The sequence below is a fragment of the Rhinatrema bivittatum genome, chromosome 1 (genome assembly GCF_901001135.1).
Source record: "Rhinatrema bivittatum chromosome 1, aRhiBiv1.1, whole genome shotgun sequence".
Classification (NCBI taxonomy): domain Eukaryota; kingdom Metazoa; phylum Chordata; class Amphibia; order Gymnophiona; family Rhinatrematidae; genus Rhinatrema; species Rhinatrema bivittatum.
In genome coordinates this window covers 60704632-60732297 of record NC_042615.1, presented here as the reverse complement: position 1 = coordinate 60732297, position 27666 = coordinate 60704632, and the positions used below count along the sequence as shown (strand labels likewise).

The 27666-nt window shown below is 47.0% G+C and overlaps 1 protein-coding gene and 1 long non-coding RNA gene across 3 annotated transcripts in view; one reads left to right on the top strand and one right to left on the bottom strand.

Annotated features, from left to right (window-relative positions):
• TMEM131L (transmembrane 131 like) overlaps window positions 1-27666 on the bottom strand; it is a 200166-nt gene that overhangs the window by 166326 nt on the left and 6174 nt on the right. For both annotated transcript variants that reach the window (XM_029610214.1, XM_029610130.1), the window contains exon 3: window positions 21872-21915. In XM_029610214.1, the coding sequence (XP_029466074.1) occupies window positions 21872-21915 (44 nt within the window). The remainder of the gene's footprint in view (window positions 1-21871; window positions 21916-27666) is intronic.
• Window positions 373-8339, top strand: LOC115095941. The gene is made up of 3 exons (XR_003857921.1): window positions 373-532; window positions 663-1084; window positions 6197-8339. It is a non-coding gene; the product is annotated as an uncharacterized LOC115095941 (long non-coding RNA).

Here is a 27666-nt window from a genome sequence, read left to right as displayed (position 1 = left end):
ACACACTCTACAAATGCCAATTTAAAAAAAAAAAAAAAGAAAGGGAAGAGGAAATAGGAACAGCAAATAGTACAGAACCTAGAAGGTGGCAGCAGATGAGGCCCCGCGAGACCCGGCTAGGCTGCCCAGGTTTTGTTAATAGATCCGAGTGAGCTCCGGCTTTCCCTTCACTTCGTTGGAAGCGAGGATGCTCTGTGCGCCCCCCACCACCCGTCTCTCATGAACTCAGTTACTATCTTTGTCTCCACCACTCTACTAGGAAGCCATTCCAGGTATCCATCATACTTTCCATGGAGAAATATTTTCTAACGTCACTCCTTTTATATATCTGTCAGGGCCAGCAGCAGCCTCATCTTTCACTTTTCCGCACCCCCCCAAAGGGAAAAGGAAGCTAGTTCAAAACGCTGCCCGACTGGTGACAAAAGGTTCCAGGGTCAGCGACCTGCAGGAAGTCACCCCTGCTCCCGAGTCCATGCCCACTGGAACTCATATTATGACCACTTGTCTTAGGAATTCCTTTCCACTGAAAAAGGTTTGCTTCTCATGATTATTTATACCTTCTTACAATCTGAACATCTGTATCGTATCCTCTTCTCCAAACCTTCTACTACTACTAATCATGCATTGGGCATTCTCGCTTCCTTTTTCCCTCTGCACTCTAGCATCCCTCTGACTCTGGACACCGCCCCATTCTACTCTTTCACTACCTGGACATCAGAGATGGTGGCAGCGCTAGGTGGGACGAGGCAGCATTAGCATCTCCACCTTCCTGCCCATGTGAGGGGGAAAGGAGGAGGTGTCGTCGTCGCCACCAGGAAGAGCAGGCGCCGGCTGCAGCATTGGTCTGCGTGGGCCAGAAGGAGCAGAAGGTGGGGCCAAAAGGCAGAACAGCATCGGCCCACGAGGCCAGAGGAGGAAGAGCGTCAAAGCAGCGTCCGCCCCTGCAGAAGCCGGAAGGAAAAGCAGCAAGAGACACAGCAGCGTCGGTCCCCACAGCCCGAAAAAAAAAGAGGATTTGTCCCACTGGCCACAGCAGCTAGAGGAGGCAGCTGCTGCTGTCACTTCTGCTTCCAGAGGGGGATAGGTGAGAGAGAGAGAGAGACACCGTGTGTGTGAGAGAGAGAGTGCGAATGCATGTCTGAGCGTGTGTATGACAGAGAGCACACGTGCGTCTAGGTGAGGGCGGGAGAGAGAGACATATTTGAGGATCTGTATACGAGTGAGCATGTGTGTGACGAGAGATCATGTGTGTGACAGATCATGCACGAGGATGTATGTGTAATTGAGAATGTGGGTGAGCGAGGGATGCTGGTAGTTATTATTGGGTGTCTGCTGTTTTTAAAATATTTTATTGGAGTTTAGAAAAAAAATGAATGAATTTTTAAATTATCGGATGTAATTCTATTCGACAGCTGTTTTGAAATGTGTATTCTCTTTTCTTGATTTCATTGTTTGATGTTTTAAGAGGAATAGGGATGTTTGTTTCTCCACTCGTGCACATACAGGGCCAGTGCTTTTTTGCTGCCGTGCGAACAATTACTGTGATTCCCACCCTCCCCCGGTTATTCGTTCTCTATCCCAGGCCCACCAAAAAAAGCCCAGCTCCCTAAACTGACCCCCCCCCCCCCCTCGGTACCAGTGGCTGTTGCAAGGGTATTAGGTGGCCCAGGCGAATTTGGAGGTAAAAATATCACTTACATTATATTTACATGCATTGCTGTGAAGCAAACCAGAAATCCCTGCGAAAAAGACACTTAGAACCCATATGGTATTAGGCCTATTGTGTGTTGGGTGTGGACTTGACTCTCTTGAAGCCTGAATACACTTCCTGTTAGGAGAATGCCTCACATCAGTCACACATGCAGAACAAACAGACCCTCACCAAATACAGAATAGAGCAACCATAAAGTAGCAATACAAACATGCAGACAAATACTGAACTGGAAACTGTAAGAAGTCTGACACTGTATGCAGTGCATCAATGAAAAAACAGAACCATCACCATTCCTCAAACATCAAACAATAAAATCAAGAAATAAAATATACACTAAAAACATACTAATAATAATAATTTTTTAAAAAGCTGATGAAAAACTCATATACAAGTTTAAAATGTCCCAAACACCAATAAAATATTTCGCAACAGCAGACAGCAAATAACACCTGAAAAATAAAACTAAAAAGGATTTTTAAAATTCACGCTCTCCACACCTGGGAATTGTCATGGAGTAGTGTGAGTAGGGTGCACAAAACTTTCTCCTCTTTTTCTTATATATACACACACACAAACTCTTACACACATACGCTCTCTCTCACACATACCTGCAGGCATCTCCAGCTCTTCTTTGGTTGGGATCTACCAGCAGCCCTCATCTTCATTTCAGCTGCTGACAGGTTAGAATCCACCTGCACCACCACCCCCCATTTTCTCTCTCTCTCACCACCACCACCCCCCCCCCCCCACACACACACACACACAAGCTCTCATTTACATGCACACACACACACACACAAACCCAGGAAGGATCTCATTCATTCTCACACACCCAATCTCAGCGGACTCCCATACACACACACACACACACACACATCCCAGGCAGCATACAGAATCTAGTGTCTTGCAGTTTCCAATTCAGTTTTTGTCTGCACATTTCTATTTATACTTTAGGATCTCTTTATTCTGTATTTGGTATGGGAGGTTTATTATAGTGAAAAAATTATGCATTTATAACAGATTTTACATGAAAAGTACATTTTAAGGAAAAATATCACATACTTTACATGCACTACTGTGGTGCCAACCTTAAAACCCTGCACAAAAAGCACTCAGAGCTTATATGGTGTTAGGTCTTTGTAATTACACATTCCACAAAGCCCAAAAGAACAGGGGGAAAAAAAATCTTCCCTGATTAACTCAGAGGTTCCAGGAGACTACCAAAAAACGTATACTAAATTTTATCTGAGGACAGTCAACAGATATGTGACTCGCGTACATAACTGCAATCATCACAAAGACTTTTTAATCACTGGTCCAGAAAAAGGAATTTCACTTAAACAATTGTTAAAAGAAGTTGGTTAATGTATATAAAACTACTTATCTTCAAAACTGTCTGGAAAACCTTCAAAATTCAAATGAAAAATATATTAGAATACCAAGTTTTTTGGTATTCTCTGGGTATTCTCATGTTGTTCAGGGAAGATTTTTTTTTTACGTAATTCTGTATTTGGTGAGGAGGTCTGTGTTTCCTGCTCAAGGTGAGGTATTCTGCTAGTCTGTAGTTTCTGTAGAGGGATCTATAATTGCCTGACTTGTTTTGTTTTCCCATTAGGTGTATTGTATTGGTCTTTTAGGGCCTGGTGTAATATCTGCAGTGTTGTTACTGTTTTGAGTGCTGGCAATTAGTGCTATTTTGGTATGGGAGGTTTACCGTGTTGTAACTGTGATTCAATTAACTCATGGTTTTCTGAGAGCCAAGCCTGCGCCCGCCCCTGCGTTTTGAACGGCTCCCTTCGATTTCTGCAACCCAAATGCACGACTCCACTAAAACAGAGCAAATAAATACTTAAGCACTCCTCAGGGCTTCCTTCAAACGCTCTTCATTCAGTCTGTTCCATCAGAGGTATTCAATTTGCCGCAGATCTCGGTGAAGGGCTCAACAAAATCACAGGCACCAGGCTGCTGTGGCAATTAGAAATTTCACCATGGGGCCAGGTGTAGCCTGGGGGGGGGGGGGGGCAGCATCTGTGCTGCGTTGCTGCATGGCCAACCGGAGTCTGCGCAGCCAGTGCGGGCAATACAGTACGAATCCAGGAAGAGAAGAGAGGGGGCACGCGGCAGCTATTCCTGCAGCCCTGCATGGAGCTGCCGCCTCCTCCCCACATCCTGGAGTGGAAGAGAGCACCCACCTCGTCTGACTCGCCGCCTTCCGACACCAGCCGGCCGGCGTTCCTGCCTCCAATCCTACCCCCCATCCATCTGCAGGGTACACGTCAATGCCACTGCTGCCAGTAGCGATGGGGGGAAGAATAATTTTTATTTGTATTTATTTACCAGGACTTATTGCCCACCTTATTACCAGAAAACTGTTCAAGGCAGATCATCCTCTTAAAATACTCCTCTATTCTTTTATTTAGTAGAGACACCACCACCACCAAAGTTAAAGTAGCCTCCTCCCTATTACCGCTTTTACGAAGCTGGAGAACATCCCGCCAGAATCCCTCTGAGCTCCCTTAACATCCTAAGATGCATCCAAATCCAGTCCTGCAGGTTGGTCCACATTCAGCTTTCCCCAACAGCAGGCAAACCCCTCTCTCCTGTAAAAGCAGTGACCCCCTGTGCCCCTATCACATTTACTCCTACCCCGTATCAGTGGTCCTACCCCAATCCCTTCGCTGGTAAACAGCGAGCAAAAAATACTTGTTTAGCATTTCTGCTTTTACCTCATCACCCTCCACTGGCAAACCTGAAATCAAGTCGCCTTCTAAAATAATTCATTATGATGAAAGGAATTCTAATGGAAAGTTCTAGAAGATGTATTGGTCCTGGAGGCAGCTGGAATCTTTGCGGGCTGTGTTATCTATTAAAGGGCCAACAAAAAAAAAAAAAAAAAAAAAAATATGATGCCCTGAAGACGGGAGCTGTGTGGTCTCAAAAAATCTCAGGCACTACCACCTATGTTGCGCCTACACAGCCTACAAAGATTCGAATAGAAGAAATGAACAGGAAAGAGGGCCCCCCCCCCCCCAGATGCCCAGGCTGCCCCCCCCCCTCTCCACCTCCCAGACAAGCCATTTCGAGATTCGTCTCTTCCACTGCCGCACCGACAGCCACGAACAGCCGTCACTTGTTCAGATCCTCAGAACAGCAACTCCTCTCGTTCGGGGCTCTGTTTGCTTCTCCTTTGGGTCTTCCTCTTAAGATTTCTTACATTATTATTTTTTGATCTTGTCTTATGGTTAGACTTCTTTTGGGGGAGAGGGGGTCTGGTGAGGAGGGGATACCAAAGAAATGCACCTTCCACATCAATTTTTATCATCGTATTTATTTTCCGCTCACATCGTGCCATAATAGTTTGAGGCGGAGTATATAAAATATGCCTGCACAATAAAACATATAAGATAGCAAAATTACAAAAAAATAAAAAATAAAACAATCATAACAAACAGATCTGCCGCCTGAAACACGATATAGGAAAAAAAAGGTCCTAAGATCAGGCTCGTTGGCCTGGGAACATGGATGTCTGACGCGCTTTCCTGAAAGATTTCAAGCAGAAATTTGGAAGCTGCTCCAGAAGGGAATTCCAGAGTAGGGGACCCGCCAGGAAAAGAGCCCTTTCCCTCGTCACCCCCAAATGAGCCAGTGTTAGGGAAGGCACCAAACTAAAGGAAAGAAAGGGGTTTGGGGGAGAGTTACTGTTTACGTGCTAAAGGGGGGGGGGGGGTATGAGGGAAGGACGGGTTTCTGGCCTGCCTGTGCCGGTCGTCTGGTCTCTAGGCTGGGTTGTGGAGGGGCTGAAGTCTGTTCTGAATTAGGGGCTAGACAGACAGGACTGGAAAATAACCGGTGGATTTTACTCACATCGAATCTAGGGAATTCAGGTCCGGTTTAGTTTTTGAACATATGAATCCCGAGTTATCTAGATTTTGGCAATGAAAAATTGCAATCTATCGAGTTTGCAGTAACATGAATCCACTTCGTGCGCTCACTCTCAGTACAGAAAACACTAACCTTTTTAAAATGCACCTTCTGCACATCAAATTCTGTTTCAACATGAACTTGAAATGAATCTGAAACTGTTTGAAAGTTTAAAAAAAAAAAGGCCAACCGAGCAGCTGGAGGTGAGGTGACAGCTTTGCAGCACTGGTAACTTAACTCCTTTCCTGATCAAGAGTAAAGTTTCCAGGGTTAAGAAAAACTTGGGTTAGGGCCAGCATTCCTCTCCGATTCGGGAGTACTGCTTAATGCCCTTATTTGCATGATATTTCCATGTGAGGGCACTAAGCTGATCGCATCAGCAGGAAGGTTTCCAGTCACAAAAATGCATGCTCGAGTGTGAGGGTAAAACTGTGCATTCAGGCATCATCCTAAAAGTTAGGAGCTTAAACCTTTTGAAAGCTAACCTGTGTGTGTATGTACATTGTATATATATATATTTTTTGTTTTCATTCCCAATATAAGCTCTTGCATTGATTTTAGTTTCAGAAACAGGTTCATTTGCATGGCTGCGTTACCCCGAACAGCAGGTCTGCCCGAGGCCCTCCAGCACCAGTACTGTGCACCCCCCCCGGAGACACAAAAGCAAAGCCGACAGGGTCAGTTTTAAGACCCGAGAAAAGCCAACTTCTTCTAAAATAATACCTATTTGCACTGAAGGCCTGAAGCCTTAAAAATAAATTGAGAAAACAAGAGAGAACTCTCTCTAAATGTACCTGCAACTGCCTTATAGAAAAATTCTCCCTCACCCTAAAATTCAGGGGGACCTTTAAGTACTAAATGTCTCTGACGTTAATTAAAAAAAAAAAACCAGGAAGCCCCCTGGAGGAAGTGACATCACACGAGAGAATGGCTGCCTGAGGTCCGAGCTCCCTCCGACAGCGCTGCAATCAGGACCGTTTAGAAGGTTGGCGATAACTTCCCCGATTCCAGAATCGCTAAGGATGTCGGGGCGCAAAGAGTCTGTTGATTTGAAGAACTTCTCTTTCAATGCAAACGCGGCAGGGAAACCCGAGGTCTGGTTTCTCCAGCAAGTTTGAACTTTACGGACTTCTTGGGTCTGATAGATTAATGTTTCTCAGTCTGAAAATGCATTAGGTTGTTCTTGAAAGAAGATATTAAATGGAGGTGTAGTTAAGGTAATTCAACAGAAGACAGCCGAGCGGGAGGTTCGTGGGCAGTCGTGGCGGGGAGAGTCGTCATTCCTTGAGGAGATGGATGGAGACGTAGGGGAGGGGATGGGGCGAGGGAAGGGTGAATGCGTGAAATGGGAGAACTGGAGCTGGGGATGTATCAGTGGGGTAAAGGAGCTAGGACAGTGAAGAGAAAAATAAATAATTGGGATTGGGGCCCGGGTTGTAGCGTCTTAGGTGATACTGACCAATGCGGGCTTTAAAGATTATGTGCTGGAATATTAAGGGGCTAAATACATTCACTAAGAGGAAAAGGCTGTTGAAAGATGCCATCTACATGAAAGCTGACATTCTCTGTTAAGCCAGGAGAATCATTTGAGGAAGAAATATGAGAGGTTGATGACAACTAATCATTTGCCACAGCAATTTTTTTTTTTTTTTTTTGCATCAGCACCAGCAACAAATGCAGTGGGGTGGGAATTCTCTTTTCAAAAAATGTGGTGGTTGACGTGATTTCTGCCATGAAGGATCTAGAGGGAAGGTACATAATAGTACAATTTAGAATGTATAATGATATTTATATATTAGTGACTCTATATGGTCCCAGTACTGGACAGGGGAGGTTTTTGGAGGGGCTTTTCCAGAACTTTACAGCATTGGGCGGAAGGTCACATTATAATAGGTGGAGGCTTCAATATCACAAGGTATCCGATCTTGGATAACAGTGGTGGGAGCGGGGGAACCTCACGGATTAATTGGAAGGGGGTTAGGATTACTTATGGCAGATTGGGGTAGACGTTTGGAGTCTTTTTTACCCTTCTGAGTGGAATTGCACCTTTTTAGCCAGACTTGACTTCCTTTTGATCGCTAAAACTTTGGTGAATAAAGTGGGGAGAACGGAGATAATCAATTACATGGTCGGATCATGCCGCTGTTTGGATATCCCTAACAGGGTTAGGGGGGGGGGGTAATTGGGAGGGACATTTCAGAGACTTAATGAGAGCCTAATAGATGATGAAGAGTTTGGGGAGCAAGTGAGATGGGAGATGTGGGATTATCTTGAGGAAATAATAATGGGGAGATGCCTGCTAGTACAGTTTGGGATTGCTTCAATGCGGTAGCTGGGAGTAAACTAACTGCAAAGGCATCCTATCTAAAAACGGGAGAGGAAGAGACTGGATTTACTGCAACAGATTGGCAAGCTGGAGATCAGCTATAAAAACTGTCAATTCACAGACTGGGACACTGCTGCAAAAATTAAGGTGGGAATTAAAAAAAATCTAGGTGTGGGGGAAATGGTTTTTCAATTGGACAGAGCAAAACAGGAATTTTTTTGAAAGGGGTAATAAGGCCAGTAAGTTATTGGCAAGGAAACAAAGTTAGGGTGACACAGAATCAGATATTAAAAATTAAAGGTAGAAACTATTTAGGGGTGAAGAGTGGTTCTAAACCAGACAGGCTTTTTGCTCTGAATTATGAAGGTGTCTGGAAAAAGATCACTGGGGGGGGGGGGGGGGGTGGGGGGGGGGGAGGGGAAGTTTATCTTGGTTGGACAGAATACCTGCTATAAAAATGAACAGGCTCCCTTAGACTCAGCTACTTGTTTCACACATTGCCTGTTTATGTTTCCGACACATATTACAAATATGGCAGGGTAAACCTTTTCATTTTATTTGGAAGAAAAGACCCCCTCCCCAAGGGTAAGCAGTAACGTGATGTCTAAAGATAGGGGTGGTTTGGGGGTTCCAGGTTTATGATGGTACTGAGTGGCATCGAAGATCAAAACAGTATAAGATTGGCATCGAAGGGGGGAGGGCAAGAGGTGGATTGGAACAGGCCTTGCTGAATGGCGCACCTCTGGATAACTCTGTGTCGCTGCTGGAAAAGGCAAGCTTGTTACCTGGTGCCATATCTCCAACCACCGCTCTCACTTTAAAGGTTTGGGATAGGTGGAGGACCTATCTGGTAGGAGAGAGAGAGAAAAATACCACTACAGATCTCCTATTTTTTTTTTCCCAAATGAGGAATTTATCCCAGGTTGCAGCTCAGTTTTAGCAAAGCGATGGGAAGAGAAGGGATGTTGGGAGGCTAGAGCGAATCCGGGATGGCAAGTGGCCGTTGGATTTTCAAAAGGTGATGAATATCTTCAATCTTTTGCCCACAGATTATTATTTTTATCTGCAGGTGCGTCACTCGGTAAGGGGAAATCTTTTTTGAAGGACTTTTGTGATAAGGCCAAACGGGTGACATGGGGGGGGGGGGGGGGGGGGGGGGAATCACAAGAATTTACAGTTTACTGAACAGGGATCTCAAAAACTCCTTCACATATTGTGGGGTGGGAAAAGGATTTGCCATGTGTATTTATGCTTTATGAACACTAAGAGAAGTTCAATTTCAGCTTCGATAGTAAAAAATAGTTACAAAACGCTTTTCCGTTGGTGCCTTACTCCTGCCAGGTTGCATATCTTATTACAAAATTTGGGAGATTCATGCTGCAGGACGAGTGGGATAAAAAGGCACCTTTATTCACATTTGGCGGGATTGCCCAAAGACCGCTGCTTTCTGGGATGAGGTTATCCAGTTGAGATTTGATATGATAGGAGAACGGATTCCCAAGGACCCGTTGGTTTTTTTTTTTCTTTTAAAATATAGCTTTTACAGAAACAGCCAATAACGTTTTATCTTTATCTCAACAAGTGATTTTGGCTTCTAGTGGGGAACCTGCATACTCTTGGAGGAAGGACTCGGTATCATCCTTACAAAGTGTAATTCAAAGGTTGGATAAGGTGTACTAAGAACATAAGAAATTGCCATGCTGGGTCAGAGGAAGGGTCCATCAAGCCCAACATCCTATCTCCAACAGAGGCCAAATCAGACCACAAGAACCTGGCAAATACCCAAACACTAAGAAGATCCCATGCTACTGATGCAATTAATAGCAGTGGCTATTCCCTAACTAAACTTGATTAATAGCCGTTAATGGACTTCTCCTCCAAGAACTTATCCAAACCTTTTTTGAACCCAGCTACAATAATTGCACTAGATCAACAAGCTAACTGTGGCTAAGAGGAAACAACTGGCCAAGCTTGAAAAAATGTGGCAACAATTTACGGACTGGAAGACAAAGGTTTAAAATTGCCATTGGAAGTTGAGGGATGATGGGAAAATATCTGGTGACAAGACGGTGGAGGGTAGGTAAGGTTCGGAATGGGGGGAGAGGGGAGGGATGTAGGAAGGGAAGAGCAAATGCAATGTTGGGATATAATATAGTATCGGAGTTAATGGTACACAGTTGTGTCTCGCTAACCTGAGCACTGGGATGAGAAAAGGGTTTACAATAGGATGATGTTGTATTAGTGGGGATAAGAGATTGTGGTGGGGGAGGAAAATACAGCATGTAAATATACTTAGAAATGTGAAATGTAAACATCCTGTGGAATTGTGGTTTTCAGACTGATGTATTATGTGGATGTGAATTACTTGTTTTATTTCCACAATAAAACTATAATTTTATATATATATATATATATATATATATATATAAAACTACCTGAAACAGATTCCCTCATCTGCCTGTCAAAAACAATGCAGACATGCTTGAAAACCAAGGTCAGCATAGCAACGCCAACATTGCGCAACCTACTCTGCTGGCTGTAAAAACAAATGCCTGGTGCCGCACAGTTGCTATGGTGTGCGCTCTCCCGCCAGCTTGCATGGCCAACACAGTGGCACTTTCAGTGCCCCAAACAGGCCTGGCATTCAGGGTAGCCACAAAAGAAGAAAAAAAAAAATCTTAAAAGTTAACCTGCTTCCCAGATCAATGCAGGCAAACATTTCATGACTATTCATCACGGATAACCTGAAAGCCAAGCTCTTCTGCGGACCCTGGGTGGGGGTTTGGGAGAAGAGCAGAGTCACGCACCCCCCCCCCCCTGCTCTGAAGCAATGTTGAAACTTTCTAAAATCCTGCGTCACGCCGTGGAACAGGTGCCAAAGCACAGTTTCAAAAGATGAGATAGCCCCAGAGGTATTGGTGTGTGTCACATGCCCCTGCACTCTCTCTGAAGGCCAAAAATAACTTTACAAGAGGCACTTCATGGCAACCCCCTCCCTTCCAAAAACACTGCAGTTCTGAGGGCTCCCCTGGTAAGTTACTGCAATTACAAAATTTCGGGAGAAAAAGTTCAGGCAGAGCAGCTGGAAGCTCCCCGGCCAGCTCTTAATCACAACCATGGCAGGTCCCAGCATCACCCCCCCGGGTTTCGGCTTGCCCTCTGGCGCTGTCCGATCGGCAGACAGGTGCCTGGGCAGAGCGTCAGCTGGTCGGTCAGTCGGTCCCGGAAACCCCTGTTCCAAACCACGGCCAGAGAGGGGGGGGGGGGGGGATAGGGCTGCCCCCGAGCAGCGAAAGCCCTGCTGATCCTGAATGATAGTCCCTACAAGTGGCCCAGCCTGAAAAACCCCACCCCGGTATTAAAAGCTCCGGGCAGGGACCGCAGCGCCCAAGTCGGTCCTGAAACGAGTGGCAACGACGACCCCCCCAAATAAAAGCAGCAACATTTAAAAAAGGACTTCTTGCTGGCCAGCATTCTTCGTCATGCTGTTCCCCTCAGATACTCTTTTCCCTTCTGGGCACGACAGATAACCGCTAGGCGTGGGGGTGTCTATTACTGGAAGCTTTTGTTCTATCTCCCACACCACAGCCGGGGTCGTGCCATGACGTCCCGACGCGCAGCCTCCTCCTCTTCTCTTGCAGACATTAACATCAATCTGCTGGAGCCGGAGAGGTTCGGGGGTACGGGTACCGTCTCGGGAACAAGCGCCCCACGTTGGCGAAGGCGTCAGGAGGAGCCGCAGCAGCAGCTGCTGCTGACCCACCTTCCACGCCAGGCAGCCTCTCCAGTTCCAGTGCCGGTGGCGGCGCTGCCCCTTCCCCGCCCCCGGTCACAGGGGCGGATCCAGCCCCTCGCAAGATTTACGATGCACTACGCCGCCCCAGAATAGAATGCAAAAAAAAAAAGTCACTTCAGAAAGAAAAAATTCCAGGCGGACAGACTGTGCGCGCCCTGGTTTAACCGGAGACAAAACAAAGCGCGCCCCTCCGCACTCTCGCAGGGTTAGGCTGGGGGCTGGGGGAGGAAGGAAGATACAGAACACTGACCGACGGGACTTGCTCCCTGAGGAAAAAAAAAAACCAACTTTACAGTCTCTGCCACTTTTTAACCTTTTCTCTCCTACGTCATAAAAAGAAAGATCCTAATGCACACCACATGTGCGGCGGCTGTGGGAAAGCAGCAGGCGGGCGCTAGCTCGGTCTTTATTCTCGCAGTTTCTAGTGGGAATCTCCTGCTACCACCACCTAGCCAGGGCCGGGCCCTCCCCCATTTCCAGTGCTTCCCGCCGTAAGTGGCGTTTTATTCCAGCCAAGCAGCAGGAGGGGGAGGGGCGGCTGCTGTCACCCTTCCCCTGCCAGCGCTGGCAGAATCACACTCACCAGAGTGCAGGGAGCATGCGCACCGTGTTTAAATGCCATGATTCTCCCATTAATATTCCCGAGGATTAATAATGCTTTTAAAGCTGACACTTACTTAACTGGCTGCAGCTGTCCGCGGAGAGAGAGGGAAAGTCTTCCAACCAGAAATCAAAATGCACCCAGCCCCCCACAAAACAAAGAAATCTTCAAAAATCAATTTATAGAGAAACACCCAAGTCCCAGGTAAACCTTCCGCGTCCCACTTTCTCTTTTATGTGAATGCACAGCAAGCATCTTCTGCTCTGATAGCAAGTGAGCGTGCTGAGGATTGTTTACCAGCAGGTCCACCAGGATATTTTGCAAAATCCCCATCAGCTGTCACCTCCCCGCCCCCCTCCAGGTAGGTTCCTGCAACATTCTGGTTTTCTAAAACAGAAAAGTAGTCCATGGGCAAACTGCCCCAGCGAAGGCTTGCCTGCAGTGTTTCTTCCTCCTGCTCCTTCGGGCTTCGAGCTGTCCGAATCAGGCTCATGGAGCCAGGATCCCAGGCCTTTCTTCACAGACGCCTGAGGGATTTTGCTCATCTTTTTACATCTCCCTTAGCAACACTTTAATCCAGTCACTGCAGCGACCATTCTCGGCCTGGCTCCATGCACCAGGGAGCCTTCTGGAGCTCTGCAATCCCAGAGCCCAGAGCCCACTGGATGCAGCCACCATGCAGGGAACTAGGACTCGCTCACACCCACACCCACACCTTGAAGGGCTGTGAACCCCGTCTCCGCGGCTTCCCCAGTCCCAGGGGAGGCACAACCCGAGCCGAGAATCAAACTCAGGTCCCTCTCTGCACCGAGCCACCAGGATGGCTGCCGAGGGACCCTCCCTATTTAGGATACACAGAGATTCTGGGCTTCTTTATTCCCTGAACCACCGCTATATATGTGAGTGACTGGATAATAAAAGTCTGGTCATCAGGGAGTCATTGCAAAGATCCCTTTTACATAGTTATTAGCCAGAAAACAGTACCTCCCCCAGGCTGTCAGCTTTCTTTTAACTAAGTTTCTATTTAGCAAGTTCAACACAGCACCCCCCCCCCCTTCCCTGCCTACTGAAACAAAAGAAAAAAAAAACTAAAAATGCACTGTTGGTACTATGCCTTGCAGACCTCCACTGAAACAGATTTAAAATTATCCTTACAGTATATGATGTGAAACACGGAAAACCCCTAACGCAAGCCAAGCCAAACGTAAAGCTCACTTTTTCCGTGCCAGGGAGCGAAGGCTCCCCCTCCCCAGCCCATGTGTAAAGCCTGCCTGTGATGAGGCTATCGTGAATGAAGATCGCTTTCACCGCTTTCCTGTTTCACAGGCTGCTTGCACTTCCGTTCCCCGTTGCTTCACGTGAAAGTTTCTGCAGGCCCAGCTGCTGGCGCTGCCTTCCAGAGAGAGAGTTAGCCTCCTCTCTTCCTGCCCCCGGGGTCCTTCGTCGCTATCAGATTCCCATGCAAACAGCGTCCTAGGGTCTGGCTAGGTTTGCTGCTGGACCGGTGACACGGGTCGGTCGCTCTCTTCTTTCTTGCTGGCCCATCCTGTCACCGAGTCAGGCAATTCATCCTGCACTGGGCAGCTGACAAATGAATGACCGGGCAGGAGCCGACTTTACCCGCACAGCGAAAAGCTTCCAGTTTCAGGGCCATTCAGTCCTCCCAGAGAAAGGTCTTTGGCTATCACACGCTCTTCAAAATCAGAAAGATGAAACAAAAACGTTGCCACCCTTCATTTCCACTATCAGCTATCACCTGCCTGGCACCGACCTGCATGTCCCTCCTAAACACAAGAGAGAACTACAAGACAGACACAGAACTGCAAAGGACGACAAAAGCGGCTTCCACAAACAAGTGCTATTTTCATAAAGAAAAACCGTTCCAACATGAGAACCTCTCTGGTGTAGCACAGGAAGCACAAACCTCCCCCAGCGAAACCAGTTCTCTTCCACTCACTGGGCCTCATCTCAGCCAGACACATTCACACATTTTCTTCAGTAACCTTGAAAAACGTTTAAGCATTGGTTTCACACTCATCTGTGCTGAGAAAGGGTCACGCTACGGGCACTGGAGAAAGGGTCAGCGACTTGCACAGGCCTCAGCACCAGAAGAGGAGAGACTTTCGTGCTCATGGAAGAACTGGAGGCGGGGGACGGACGGACATGACACACAGACCATGCTAAGCACCACGGTCAGACTCGGGTACCTACAATGAGCCACTCTGGCAATCTTACAGGGGTTGGGGGAAGGTGGTGGTGATGATGGGAAAATGAGGATAGAAAGGCCGTGACCATCACCCCAGATCTCCTCTCTTTGCAGGCCACCCTCTGCCCAGCCTGCTTTCCATATCACGGGTGCCTGAACAGCAGTCAGGAATGGGTAAAAAGACATCCAGAACCTGGAATTCACCAGGATGATACGCCGTATTTTACACTGGGAAACGGACATGAGCCCCAACTTGAGCAGCTCGTCGCCGATAAGGCCTCAGTCCTCTGTACTCCCATTGCCCAGCCTGCGATGCAGACTTTTCATTCATACTAACAAAATTAAGTAACTATGTCCTTCTAGGAGTAGGTTAAGCTACGTCTCACCGCTAGCACCCTTGCCTCCTTGATGATAGATTCCCTTAGACCCTCGATACAGAAATCACATTTTGTTCCTCTTTGTTTTGCACAAGGAAAGCAGGAAAAACTGTGTGCGAGTAAAGAATCTCACACAAAATTGCACACAGATACATGAACAAATTTATATCATGCGTGGGCTCAATAATCATTAAAAAAACAAAACAAAACATTTTAACAGCTCATGGAATATCTTTTCAGAAAGCGTTACATACACCTTTCTCTATCTTCTTTTAGGACTTTACAGTCAATCGATTTCTCAGCGGTCTATGGCGTTAGGACAGCTACATTCTAACCAAACATCAGCCATCAGCGGCCTTACATCTGCCAAAAATGGACAAAACATCACTTGCACGTGGCATGAGCAGAAGGCAGGACGTCCACTAGACGCTGCGGGGAGGACCCCGATGTGGCAAACCTTTCGCTCCAGAGCAAAAACTGCTCCCAGCTTAACAAGCAAATTGAAGCATCTCCTGTCGGACTCAATGACCCCGTGGCAGGAGCAGGTCCGAGAGGTTGCAGTATTCCTAAGAACTCTCTCTTCCCTCCCTCTAGGGCAGAGGCAAGGAGACAAAACAAAGGAGGCAAGGTCTAGCAACATCCGCAGGCCAGAGTGTAGCTGGGTCGAAATCAGCAGGCTACCACTCCCCAGAAAAGAACAAGGTCAGCGACCGAGTACTGTCCAGCAAGGCCACAGGAACCAAGGAAGCCAGGCGTTTGGCCAACAGCCTCGTTAACGGCGGAGCTGCCTGGATTGTTGCAGGGTTTCGTGGCAAGATACGGCAGAATCTGGGGTGGGGGGGGTGGTCAGATTGTGTGGGTATCTGTATGTTCATCTTTTCAGGGGGAAAGAGAACCAAAAAGGAAGAAAACAAACACAAAAAAAAAGTGACTGGGATTCGAAGCAATATCCACCAAGTGGCCACACTTCTACGGCCAGCAGCTGGGATATATCCTTAGCAGGGCGGACAGGAATAACTGGGCAGAATGGATGGGCCAAACTGGTCTTTTCCCGCCATCATCTACTACAATGCTTCCCGACCCTCTCACGGAGGTAGGTCTAACCAGTCGGGTTTTCAGCATGTCCATAACCAATATGCTTGAGAGAAGTCAACCCATGCTGGAGACTCACTCTATGTAAATTTCTCATGCCCATTCAATGTCGCAATCCTGGAAAACAGACTGGCTATGCGTGCCTCCAGGAGAGGGTTGAGGCGGGGTGCATCTGCTCCTCTTACTGCCAGGTTCTCTCAGCCACAGCCTCTACCTTCCTTGCCCTTAGCAAAGGACACTGTGCTTCTCATTCCACATGCCCGGACTCTTCAAATCCTTTATTATTTGTACATAAATGCAGGGATCACAGGCACTGTTAGTTGTGTCAAAGGAGAGATGGATGTTCCTGGAAGTATCGCTTGTGAGGATGCTGTGATTTTGAAAATGCTGTAAGTAGGTTGGATTTATCATCTTCTGAACCACGCATACACATCCATTTTGAGGGGAATAGCTCTAGGACTTCCAGATAAAAAATGTTCTGAAAAGCTATGATTTCTTTTTTTATATATATTTTTAAATCGAAAGCTACTTTAACTAAAAACAGAGAAACAATACACCCAGCAAGGAACACAAAAACATTACATAAATTAACATTATTAACCTTACATCAATTCCACCTCTACACAACTACTGAAGGGTAAATAAAAACCACTCAGAGATAGCCCTGAGTCACCTCTTCCCTGCATATTCAAAAAGGAAGCCCAGACGAGTGCATAGCTCATGTCTTCATATGACCCGATCACGGCCATATCTCAGTATCAGTCTGAGAAGCTCGGTACTCAAGTCATTCTCCACAATCTTAACATATTGTAACTCTCTTAGCCACGCTATTGCTATTCATTTTTTCTGACATTGTGAAGAAATGTAAAATCTACAAAGTCCTACCCAACTGCCATAACGCTGGCAGTTACTCTGGGCCGGTCACACTTCTACCAGTGGCCACCATCATCCACCAATGGGAAAGCTTGGCAATAACCAGTGCCAGATTTAAGAGTATGGTGCCCATAGGCAAAGGACCAGGAGTGGAGGTGTTTGCCACCAGGATGAACCCTAGTTTGTGGGCGCCTTCAGAATATGACACCCTAGGCACATGCCTATACTACCTATGCCTAAATCCAGCCACGGCAGTAATGCCTTTGGCTTTAAAACAGTGCCTTTCCTCCAAACTGAATCTCATCGCTCTTGGCAATTTAATATTTTAACAACATGCATCCATCTCTAGTGTGGAAAAATTGGCTACCAATTTGGAAGAGCGACTTGCACAACCACCAGAGGGGAGAAAGAACATTTTTATCCAGTCGCAGAGAAATACATGGAGGTAAAGGTGATTTGTCTAGGGCAACTCTCTTGGCTGAAGGGTCAATACTTTTAGATGCTGGATCACATCTCCTTCCCAGGTTCAAGCCGTGCCCTCACCTCCACTCCTCCAACTATCCAAGGATGGACTGGACAGCACGTAACTTTCACTGGTTTCTTACAGGGGGCTCAGAACTGGAAGAAACCATTTGTTGCAAGGCTAGTAATATCACTTAGGGTGCAAATGCAGCCCAAGAAAACAAAGAAAGGAGACAAAGCAATAGCCACAAAATCAAGAAGACCCGTAACATTTCCCACTCTTTGGTACTGATATCACTCAAGCTTTAAGGTGATGCATACAGGTGCAAAGTAAAGTCAGTCTATCAAGTGAAGTGTTTGCTGGAATATATCATTCCTGTCTCTGCTCCAGTTCATAAAAGAGCTGGCAGCCATGGCTGGGGGCAGAGGTGCTCCCATAGGCCACGTTCCCCCACCCTCACTATCCCTTCCATTACATGACCCAAGATGGGCCGCACTCCCCCACACCCCCACCCTATCCCTTCCATGACATGACCCAAGATGAGCCACACCCCCCACATCCCCCACTCCTTCCATGACATGACCCAAGATGGGCCGCTCCCCCCACCTTATCCCTTCCATGACATGACCCAAGATGGGCCACACCCCCATACCTTCCATGACATCACCGAAGCTGGGCCATATCCCTCACCACCACCACCACCCGCACCCCCCATCCCTTCCATGACATGACCCAAGATGGGCTGCATTCCCCCCACTACTCCTTCCAAGGAGTAATTAGCCAGTTCATGTTCTGGCTAATAACAACATGAACCACGCTCCCCCTCACTATCCCTTCTACACCACCAGCACAGTCACCCTCAGCCAAATGCTGTGCACCTGATTTTCAGGTTAGTCACGACTAATATGCATAAGATATTTTTGTATATATGTACTTCATCCTTATATGAATATATTTCAGACATATTCACTGTGAATATCCTAAAAACCAGACCAGCTGGGCAGGCCTACAGGAGTGGGTTAAGAATCACTGCATCAGTGCCAACCCACCATCAAGGAGGGAAACTTATTCCCTGCACGCCAACACTGGCAAGTACTCTCGAAGGCAAAAGGAGGACTAGTCACTTTAATCCTGCAAATATGGTGCTCGTTACAAGTCCCCCTCCCCCCCTCAAAAAAAAAAGATACTGCCCTAAGGATTCCCTCACTCACCACCCCTAAAAGAGTAACCACGCTGGCTGTGTCACCTACAGGTCAACCGAGTGCACACCCCATGCGAAGGGGCAGGACTTTCATAGCGCTCGGCATCAAAAGCAAACTCATCCAGTAACCAGCAGAAGCTGCCGGGTACTTTCGATTACATGGCTGTCTGCTTCTTCTAGGTCTCCGAAATGAGACTCTAAGCAGGTGGTGTACAAGTCAAGACCAAAAGTGCTGCTCCACCAAGGCCCTCTGGGCAGCCTGGACGGGCCATTTTGATCTTTTTGTGCCATCATTTTATGTTATGTTACTATGTCTCCTTTTAAAAAGCAGAATTAAGTTAATCAAAGCAGAAAAATCCAGTACAAGGGGTCCTCCTCACCCCACCCAAATAACAAAATATCCATCGAGAACCCAAACTCTCACGAACATCCAGTCATTGGTTCTCAACTCAGGGCCTCATGGTCACCAAACAGGTACCTGCATTTCCAGACAACCACAATGAACAGTCAGGAGAAATATTTGCACACTCAGTCTAGTAACCGGGTTAATTTGCACAACTTGCTAATCCTGAGACCCAGACCTGTGCGAGGCCCTCTACAACAGGCTTGGAAAGCCACGGGCCTACCCGGAAGGCACAGAATAGGAAAAAGGCGCCCGGTCTGCTTCCCTCAGGTGGAGAGTTACTGAGCAAGGCCGACTGAAGAGTTTATAAAAGCTGGGAACGGGTAACACGAAAGAGCAGCTCAGACAAAACGAGTTGCACTAAAATATTCCTCTCTAGCTGTTTGTTAAGAAAAGGTTCCAGTACTATCTTTTCTAAAAAAAAAAAAAAAAAAAAAAAAAGAAACAAAAAACAAAAAGAATTTTACAAAGAACCCTGCTGGAACGTGCAGTTGTAAAAAAAAAAAATGCATGCCCAAATAAAATATTTAAAAAATACTATAGTTATTCACCTTTGTTCCTGCTTTGATTCCATCTATCCATGCTGGCCCCTTTTGCTACCCTCAGTTTCAGGTCAGGATGCTCTGAGCTGGGCCATGGACAGCTAACTGAAGGCAGAGCTCATTACGCTAAGGGGGCTGCTAAAATCCCCGAATGCAAGAGCACGTCACACCTAGGAGATCATCATTCAAGTAACGCTAACTCCTAGCATGCAGGAACAGCAGCCCAGGAAAACACAACTTTCAGATCCAAGAGTGGCAAGGAGGAGACCAAAACTTTCCCCGGTGCAGTGCAAAGCCGCCAGGCCCGGAAGCCAAACCTGCCCTGACACACTCACCAACCCCCCCCAACCCTGGAGTCCTTCCGACTATACAACCTCTAACCTAACCGCGGCCACGTCAATCATCCTCACAGTGCACAAAGCGTTCTATCCGGGACCCAGCTCAAAATCAAATGAAGTCAAAAGGCCAATCCAAGCTCCTTCCCTAGGTTCAAGGCTGTCGAGGTGATGATGTATGCTTTGCACGTCCTCTGCCGACCCGCTGCCTGGCAGTCCTGCCTCCTCTCGCACGCCCTGTTGGTGTCGTCGTCCCCCCTTTTAGTGCAGCTCCATTTCAGAACCTGCCAGCCAGTCGGGCCAGCAGCACAAGCTAGGGAATGGTCCTCTCCCTTCCCCCCCCCCCCCCCCCCCCCAACCCTTCAGAAGTCAGGCAAGCAGCCTACAGCTCTTATATTTATGTGACAGCTGTTACCATTTCATCCGAGTGGAGGAAAAGGAAAAAAAAAAAAAAATCAAGCAGCAGAAACCCATGCTAAGAGACCTGAATGTTTGATGTTAAACAGCCTGTTTAGTCTCATTTGGCAGCACTTTAAGTGTCAGATCTTACTGCAGAGCATCCGACTTCTGTGATACACCGCTTTGACTAGAACCAGGTTAAGATTCTGAAAATAATGCACTCTGGGGTCCCATGGAGGCCACAGAGCACTCGGCAAATGGCGCCTTCCCATCAGCATTTCTACTAATGCAGGTGGGGAAGACTAGAAGGGCCCCCCCCCTTAGGATCCCTTTACCCACTGAATGCACACGCCCTAACGCTCCAGCCCCCCCAAACATCAAAGAGAGGTGGGCACCTAGCTCCTTCCCAGCTCCCCAACCTCAATACATCGCTTACTTCCTGGCGTGCGACGGTCAGGTTCTCGGGCAAAGCAGGTCTCCCTCATTTCAGCGAAATCTTCTCGTTCCAGTCCCTGCTTGTGCACAGTACAAAGGCCACCGGCTAAGAGGCCGCCTGTGCCCGGGACCTCCAGCCAAACCTCTTGCCGCGAGAGCATGCATCCAAGCCCGGAGGAGAGAAACACGCAAAGACCAAACTGGACTATCGACCTAGTCTCTTGTAAGCAAGTGTCTGACCCTCGCCTGCATAGGAAATTACACATCTCAGCAAAACCCGATCTAAAATCGGGCTCTCCGTGATCCAAAAAAAACATTAAAAAAAAAACCCACATGCGCACAGGCTAGTAAACTTCCAGGGATCCTGGAATAAGCACCGCTTCTCCATGCCCTGCTTTTCCCTGGTCACTCCCCTCCCAGCATCCGGATTTCCAAGATGAATTAAAAGTAACGCTGCACCTCAATGTGGTGAAGCCAAGGTGTGCCAGGACGGAGGAGGACAAGCACTGCTATGGAAAACCAAACCCACTTGCAGGAGAGGTGCTTTTTGGGGGGGGGGGGGGGGGGAGAGCATGACTGTCATATAACTTAGAAACAGGACAGCCCACTCAGTCTCTGCCTACCTCGCTCTCCTCTCAACATAGCCCAGAAATGTGCAGGCCAACAGATATGAAAATTATCCATCTTACTTGGTTCACAGGTTTCTATACCTCTTCCTGTGCTTTGCTGAAGCACCTACTCTTCCAGGCCCTGTCCCGCCATTAAATTACTGAAAAAATAAATAAATCAAAGATAAGGAAAGTGAGGACCAGGGGGGGCCTCTATGTCACCCAATAAACAGATTTAGTTTAAAAAAAAAAAAAAAAAGAGCCAGCCTCCAGTATTTTCAGACTTGCTCCCTCGAGCAGACACCCGGGAATTTCATTCTCCTATCAACGATCACACAATGAGGGCGAAGCAAGGCCACGGAAGCTCTACCCAAAACGGAATCGAGCATTACTAAGGAAATGATCAAAAGTGAATCTCACAATGCATTATGCTATCAAAAGGGATTTAATGGAGAAAAACACAGCCAGGAAAGAAGGCACACACAGAGCTGCAAAGTGCAGGACAAGCAACAAAGCTTGTACCTGTATCTCCAGATACAGCAGTCAACCGCTCACAGAGTATGGAAGCAGAGGTCTTACCTTGGGTCAGGCTCCTGCTCCTCCACATCCTGCTCCGTATCAGCCTGAAAGGGGGACACAATTCAATGTAAGATGCTCCACCATCAGCGCCATGCATCAAAATGCAATGCTTTTTACTAAGCAATACTAATACAGCCAGGACTTCCTGGGAGAGGGGAACATACAAATGGTGTCAAAAGAGCAATTACTGTGAAAACCAACATTTTCTCCCCCCCCCCCCCCCCGCCCCCAAATCGGCTATTAACATTTCTTGGCAAGTTATTGGATTTTATTTTTTATTTTATAAAGCAAGAATAATAATTGGGGATGGGGGGAAAAGTCATAAACTACCTCATGTTAGGAAGCAAATTTTTTTTTTTTTTTTACAAAGTGTTTGTTAGATTTCATCTCTTCTTTCAGTTTAACTTGCACAACGTCGCACATACAATCAGTGAGATAAACAGGTTTGAAATTCAGCTTTCCTGAATTCTTGTTGGAGTCACATAAGAAATCAAACATTTTCCAAAATGTTATGCCAAACTTGTGGGAATTATTGTATTGGCTAATCTACAAGACAAGTGGGGTGGCAGTATGACATTGCGCAACCTAGCTTGACTTATAATTGCACCCAATCACCTTCAGCCCCCCCCCCCCTGCACACCCACAGCCAATCATCAGTGGGCTACAGACTGCCACTCAGAAGGCCATGGCAGAATCCATGGCGACAGACAAAGGCTGCCACCGAGGTGGCCGCTGCACAGCCCATCTCATGGGGGCCTAAAGACTGCCACAGAGGCAGATACATCCTGCCAGCACCAGGACCTAATTAGGTTCATGACTGGCAGAATTCCTCTGAAATCTTTGCTTCGGGGGTTCCAACTCACAGCTGGGGGCGAGGGATTACACTTCTCCTGGCTTCAAGTCAGGACAGAGGACCTGGAGCCCAATAAACATTAGGAAGATGCACAACACAACTGCTCTGGTGCAACAGGGCAATAAAAATCTTCAAATAGTTTCAATAGAGGCACACATAGTGGTACACAACTGGAACAAGTTTTGGAGCCAGAATCAGATCGAGGCAAGCAAGTTACACTAGTGCTCCTCGCTCTACAATGTTCTCATTTACCCCACCCCCTTCCCCCAACCTTAATGATGCTTCTGTATTCTTAGCAGTGCAAAAGCTTCAACAGTTTAACTCACACCTGTGCTGGTTTGTTTTCAGCTTCATCTTTCACCTACCAATTGTAATCAAAGGAAAAGGGGAAAAAAACGCTCAGTCTCAAGCTATTAACGTAGAGCGGAAAAAATAATAATAATACAACAAAGTAAATAAACACAAAATTTTAGAAAGCCCTCATTTTAGGAATATGATAAATTAAAAAAAATACTAAAACAGCAAACAAAAAAACTAAGAATGTTCCTTACTGCATATCTTATGTGCTTCATTCAGATTGTGCCTGAGCAAAAGTGCAACAAATCCTGAGTCCTACTTACTATTGCTACTGGGCAAGTGATGGCGGCTGTCTGATTGTGGCCATTTACAGTGATCGGGTCAATGCAAAGCCCCTCTGCAATAATCAGAGGACAGATATCGAGGACGACTGCTCTGCTCTTCTAATCTTCATTAGAGCAGGTATTAAAAGAAAGAATCAACTGCCCAGATGTTTGCTCCTGGGCCACCATAAGCCACAGGCTGCATTATAGGGGGAAAGAAGGAGATGCTTCCCTCCCCACTTCAGCCTGGGGAAGAGTGACTGCTGCAGCCTGGCAGCGTACATCCAATGACGGTCAAAAAGATCCCAGCTTCTATCATCTATCACCCCACCCTGCCTGGAAGAGAAAGTGACAACAGTAGGCCGGCACCAAGTGATGGGGAAGGGGAGAATAGTATGAATATAATGCCCTCAAGGGGCGATGCAAGAAACTACAGACATCTGTGCCAGGTAAAATGGTAGAAAATATCATAAAGAACAAAATTGCTGAACATATAGATAGGCATAGTTTAATGGGACAAAGCAAACATGGATTTAGCCAAGGGAAGTCTTGTCTCACCAATCTGCTACTTTTTTTTTTTTTAGGGCGTTAATGAACACGTGGATAAAGGTGAGCCAGTTGATACACTGTATCTGGATTTCCAAAAAGCATTTGACAGAGTCCCTCACGAGAGACTTCTTAGGAAATTAAAAAGTCATGGGATAGGAGGTAGTGTCCTATTGTGGATTGCAAACTGGTTAAAAGATAGAAAACAGAGAGTAGGGCTAAATGGTAAATTTTCCCAATGGAGAAAGGGGAATAGTGGAGTGCCTCATGGATCTGTTCTGGAACCAGCGCTTTTTTAATATATTTATAAACAACCTGGAAATGGGAACAACAAGTGAGGTGATCAAATCTGTCGATAACACAAAATTATTCAAAGTTATTAAATCACAAGAGGATTGTGAGAAATTGCAAGAGGACCTTGTAAAACTGGGAGCCTGGGTAGGCAAATAGCAAATGAAATTTAATATGGACAAATTATAACTACACAAATTATAGCTACACAATGCAAGGTTCCACATTAGGAGTCATCATTCAAAATATGTTGAAGTCTTCTGCTCAGTGCGCTGTGGCAGCCAAGAAAGCAAACAGAATTCTACAGATTATTAGGAAAATGATGGAGAATAAAACAGAGAATATCATAATGCCTATATATAGCTCCATAGTGTGACCTCATCTTGAGTATTGTTTACGGTTCTGGTCGCCACATCTCATAAAATGTATAGCAAAATTAGAAAAGGTACAGAGAAGGGTGACAAAAATGATAAAGGGGATGGAACGATTCCCCTGTGAGGAAAGGCTAAAGAGGTTAGGACTCTTCAGACTGTACAAGAGATGGCTAAGGGGAGATATGATATAGGTCTATAAAATAATGAATGGAATGGAAGGAGTAATAGTTAATCAGTTGTTTACTCTTTCAGAGAGTACAAAGACCAGGGGGGACACAATGAAGTTATTAGATGATATGTTTAAAACTAATGAGAGAAAATATGTTTTACTCAACACATCATTAAGCTGTGGAATTTGTTTCCAGAGGATGTGGTGAAAGCTGTTAAAAGGGTTTTGGACAAGTTCCTAGAAGGAAAGTCCATAAAACATTAAAGTGGCCTTGGGGAAATCCACTGCTTATCCCTAGGATAAGCAACATGAAATCTATCGACCTTTTGGGATCCTGCCAGGTACTTGTAACTTGGATTGGCCACTGTTGGAAACAGGATACTGGGCTCGATGGACCTTTGGTCTGACCCAGTATGGCAAAACTTATGTTCTTATGTGCTCCACCCCTCCCCTACCTCCTCCTTTACAGAAAGGAAATTGCAAGCTGGCACAGGGGAAGATAAATACAGCTGTGGGGACCAGGCATGCCTTCCAACTGTGCCCGGCCTGCTGCCGCCAGAATGTAAAGCAGGCCCTGAAAGGTAAGGGGGGAGGAGAGGAATGGGAGAGATGCAGTGCAGAGAAATCTGCAGGAGACGGAAATGGGACGGACGAAAAGAACCAGAAGGGAAGAGGGTCAGGAGGGATGGAGGGGAACCTGGAGACAAACAGGGTGGAAAGAGAGGACCCGGAAGAGGAAATGGGAAAGGAGAGATGCAAAGGAGCATGGGGGCGAGAAACAATAAGGAAGGAGAGGAACCTGAAAGGACAAGAAATGTGTGGGGAGGAGGGGGGAGAGAAGAGGAAACCGAAAGGAAGAGAAATGGGGGAGAGGATGAGAGAAGACCCTGAAAAAGGAAGATGGGCCACCAGGTTTTTTGGTGGGCTCCTAAGATCTGAAATCTTATTTCCATGCCTGCATTTCAATCTTATTAGTTAGGGATGACATTAGCCATAGACACATGGGACCCATACCCAGAGCCTTGGCATCCACCGGTTCCTGCTCCACCCAAGCAGTCCCCGTAGTGCAGCCAGGACATGTGTCGGGCTCTCTTACAGCGGCGAGTGTAGAAAAAAAAAAAGACATCAAAAGATTCATGGGATGGCTCACACTAAACTAAGTTAAGTGGCTTGCTCTGGTTTTAATTAAATGATTTTTATATGCAATTGGATATATGCTTTAAAAAAAAAAAATGTAGAGCGAGAACAATGATTACAGTTCTGAGCAACTTTAAACGCCGGTAGCTCCTAGGATGCAAACAAAGTGCTGACCGGAACGCACAGTAGCGAACGTAAGCGTGGCTCGAAAGTATGAGGGTCTCGCTAATTGATGGTTTGTCAGCTTGTGAGAACCGTGGATTGTTATTTTGAGTCTTCTCCCTCTCTCCTCTCCCTTCCTGGAACTCTCCTTTCCTCCAGGTATTCCTCCACCCTCCTCAGCCCCCCTCTCCCCTTCCGTGCAGATCTTTTCCATCCCAAAATCAGTGAGGAGCAGCCCCCAGGCCACAGATGGTGGCTCTTACGGGGTCCAGCAGGAGGGGGCAGCCCTGGGCCGCAATAGCTCTCCCCAAGCCCAGCCAGCCAGCAGCTGTTCAGGACCCTTTGACAGACCTCAAATTTTAAGCACCCTAGCATCCGGGGGGGGGGGGGGGGGGGGGCGGGTTCCAGCCCTTGTGTTTTTCCCTCCGAACTCTCTTACAAATTTTTGCCCACATCTCATGCTCCCTATCACTCTTAGCATCCCCCCCTCCCCCTCTAGTCTCATCCTCTCCCACGCAGCCGCACATCTCCTAGCAAATGCTTCACAGGAGCAGATCCCTGACGTGGCCCGCAGGAGGGGGAAGAGCCGAGGGGAGCAAGGGGTTCAAAAGATCAGACTGTGAAACTTTTCTTAACGTCAGAAGAACTTTGCCAGAAACCGCAACCTAAGCCTGCGCCTGTTCACACCGTGAATCAACCATCCAGCCGTACCTGCAGAGGTTTAAAGCACGCCAGCTCACCAAATCATGAACCTCTGGCCGGTTCTTCACACGTTTCCTGGAAATGGTTTCCCAGAAATCTGTTTCTGCGCCGGTGCTGCTACAGAAACCGATTTCTATAGGGGGGGGAAAGCATTCGGCTCCTGCACACCAGCCCGGCAATCAGACAGTGCTGCACATCCGATGCACAGCATCTGGAGGAGCTGAAGGCCCATGACACAGCAGCTCCCCCACCTCCTATAAAACAGACTCGTACTTGGATGCTGCTACGCAAGCGGAGCTGTTTCCACATGTACCAACAGGCAAAAAAAAGCAGAGTTCGATTCCTCTGAATCATGCAGAGCACCATCACTCAACCCAGATTTCTTAAAAAAAAAAAAAAAGAAACTTTTAACTTCCAAAATGCAAAAGGCACTCCCCTTCAGGTCACCCTGTAAAGGAGCAGGGAATTTGGGGTGTTTTTTTTAAGCTCACAGGCATTTTTGAGTTATCCAAAGATGAAGGCAGTTCTGAAAATTCTCTTCTCCGAGGTCAGGGGGGTGGCGGGTTGGGCTCAGATGTTTCCTCCTGCAGCTCAAACAGAACCGGGGGCTGGCATCCAGTGCCGCGAACCCTTCATGAGCAAATACCCGGGGGGACTTATCTCCTATCCGTATATCCTTCTCCCAGCTCACCCAGCCCAATCAGCTGCAATCATGGCCCCGAGTCCGGCTTCTAGGTATCGTCCCTCCCCCTCCCCCCAAGGGGCTGTGATCTCTGCCTCCGCAGCATTCCAAGTCAGCCGAGGGAGCAGCAAGACCTGCCCTAGGACCTGCACATGGCAACATGCACCAACACCACTGAGCCACCAGGGGGACGGGGGGGGGGGGGGGACACACGACTGCCCTTACCTATCTCAAAATCCTATCAAACCGATTTTTCTGA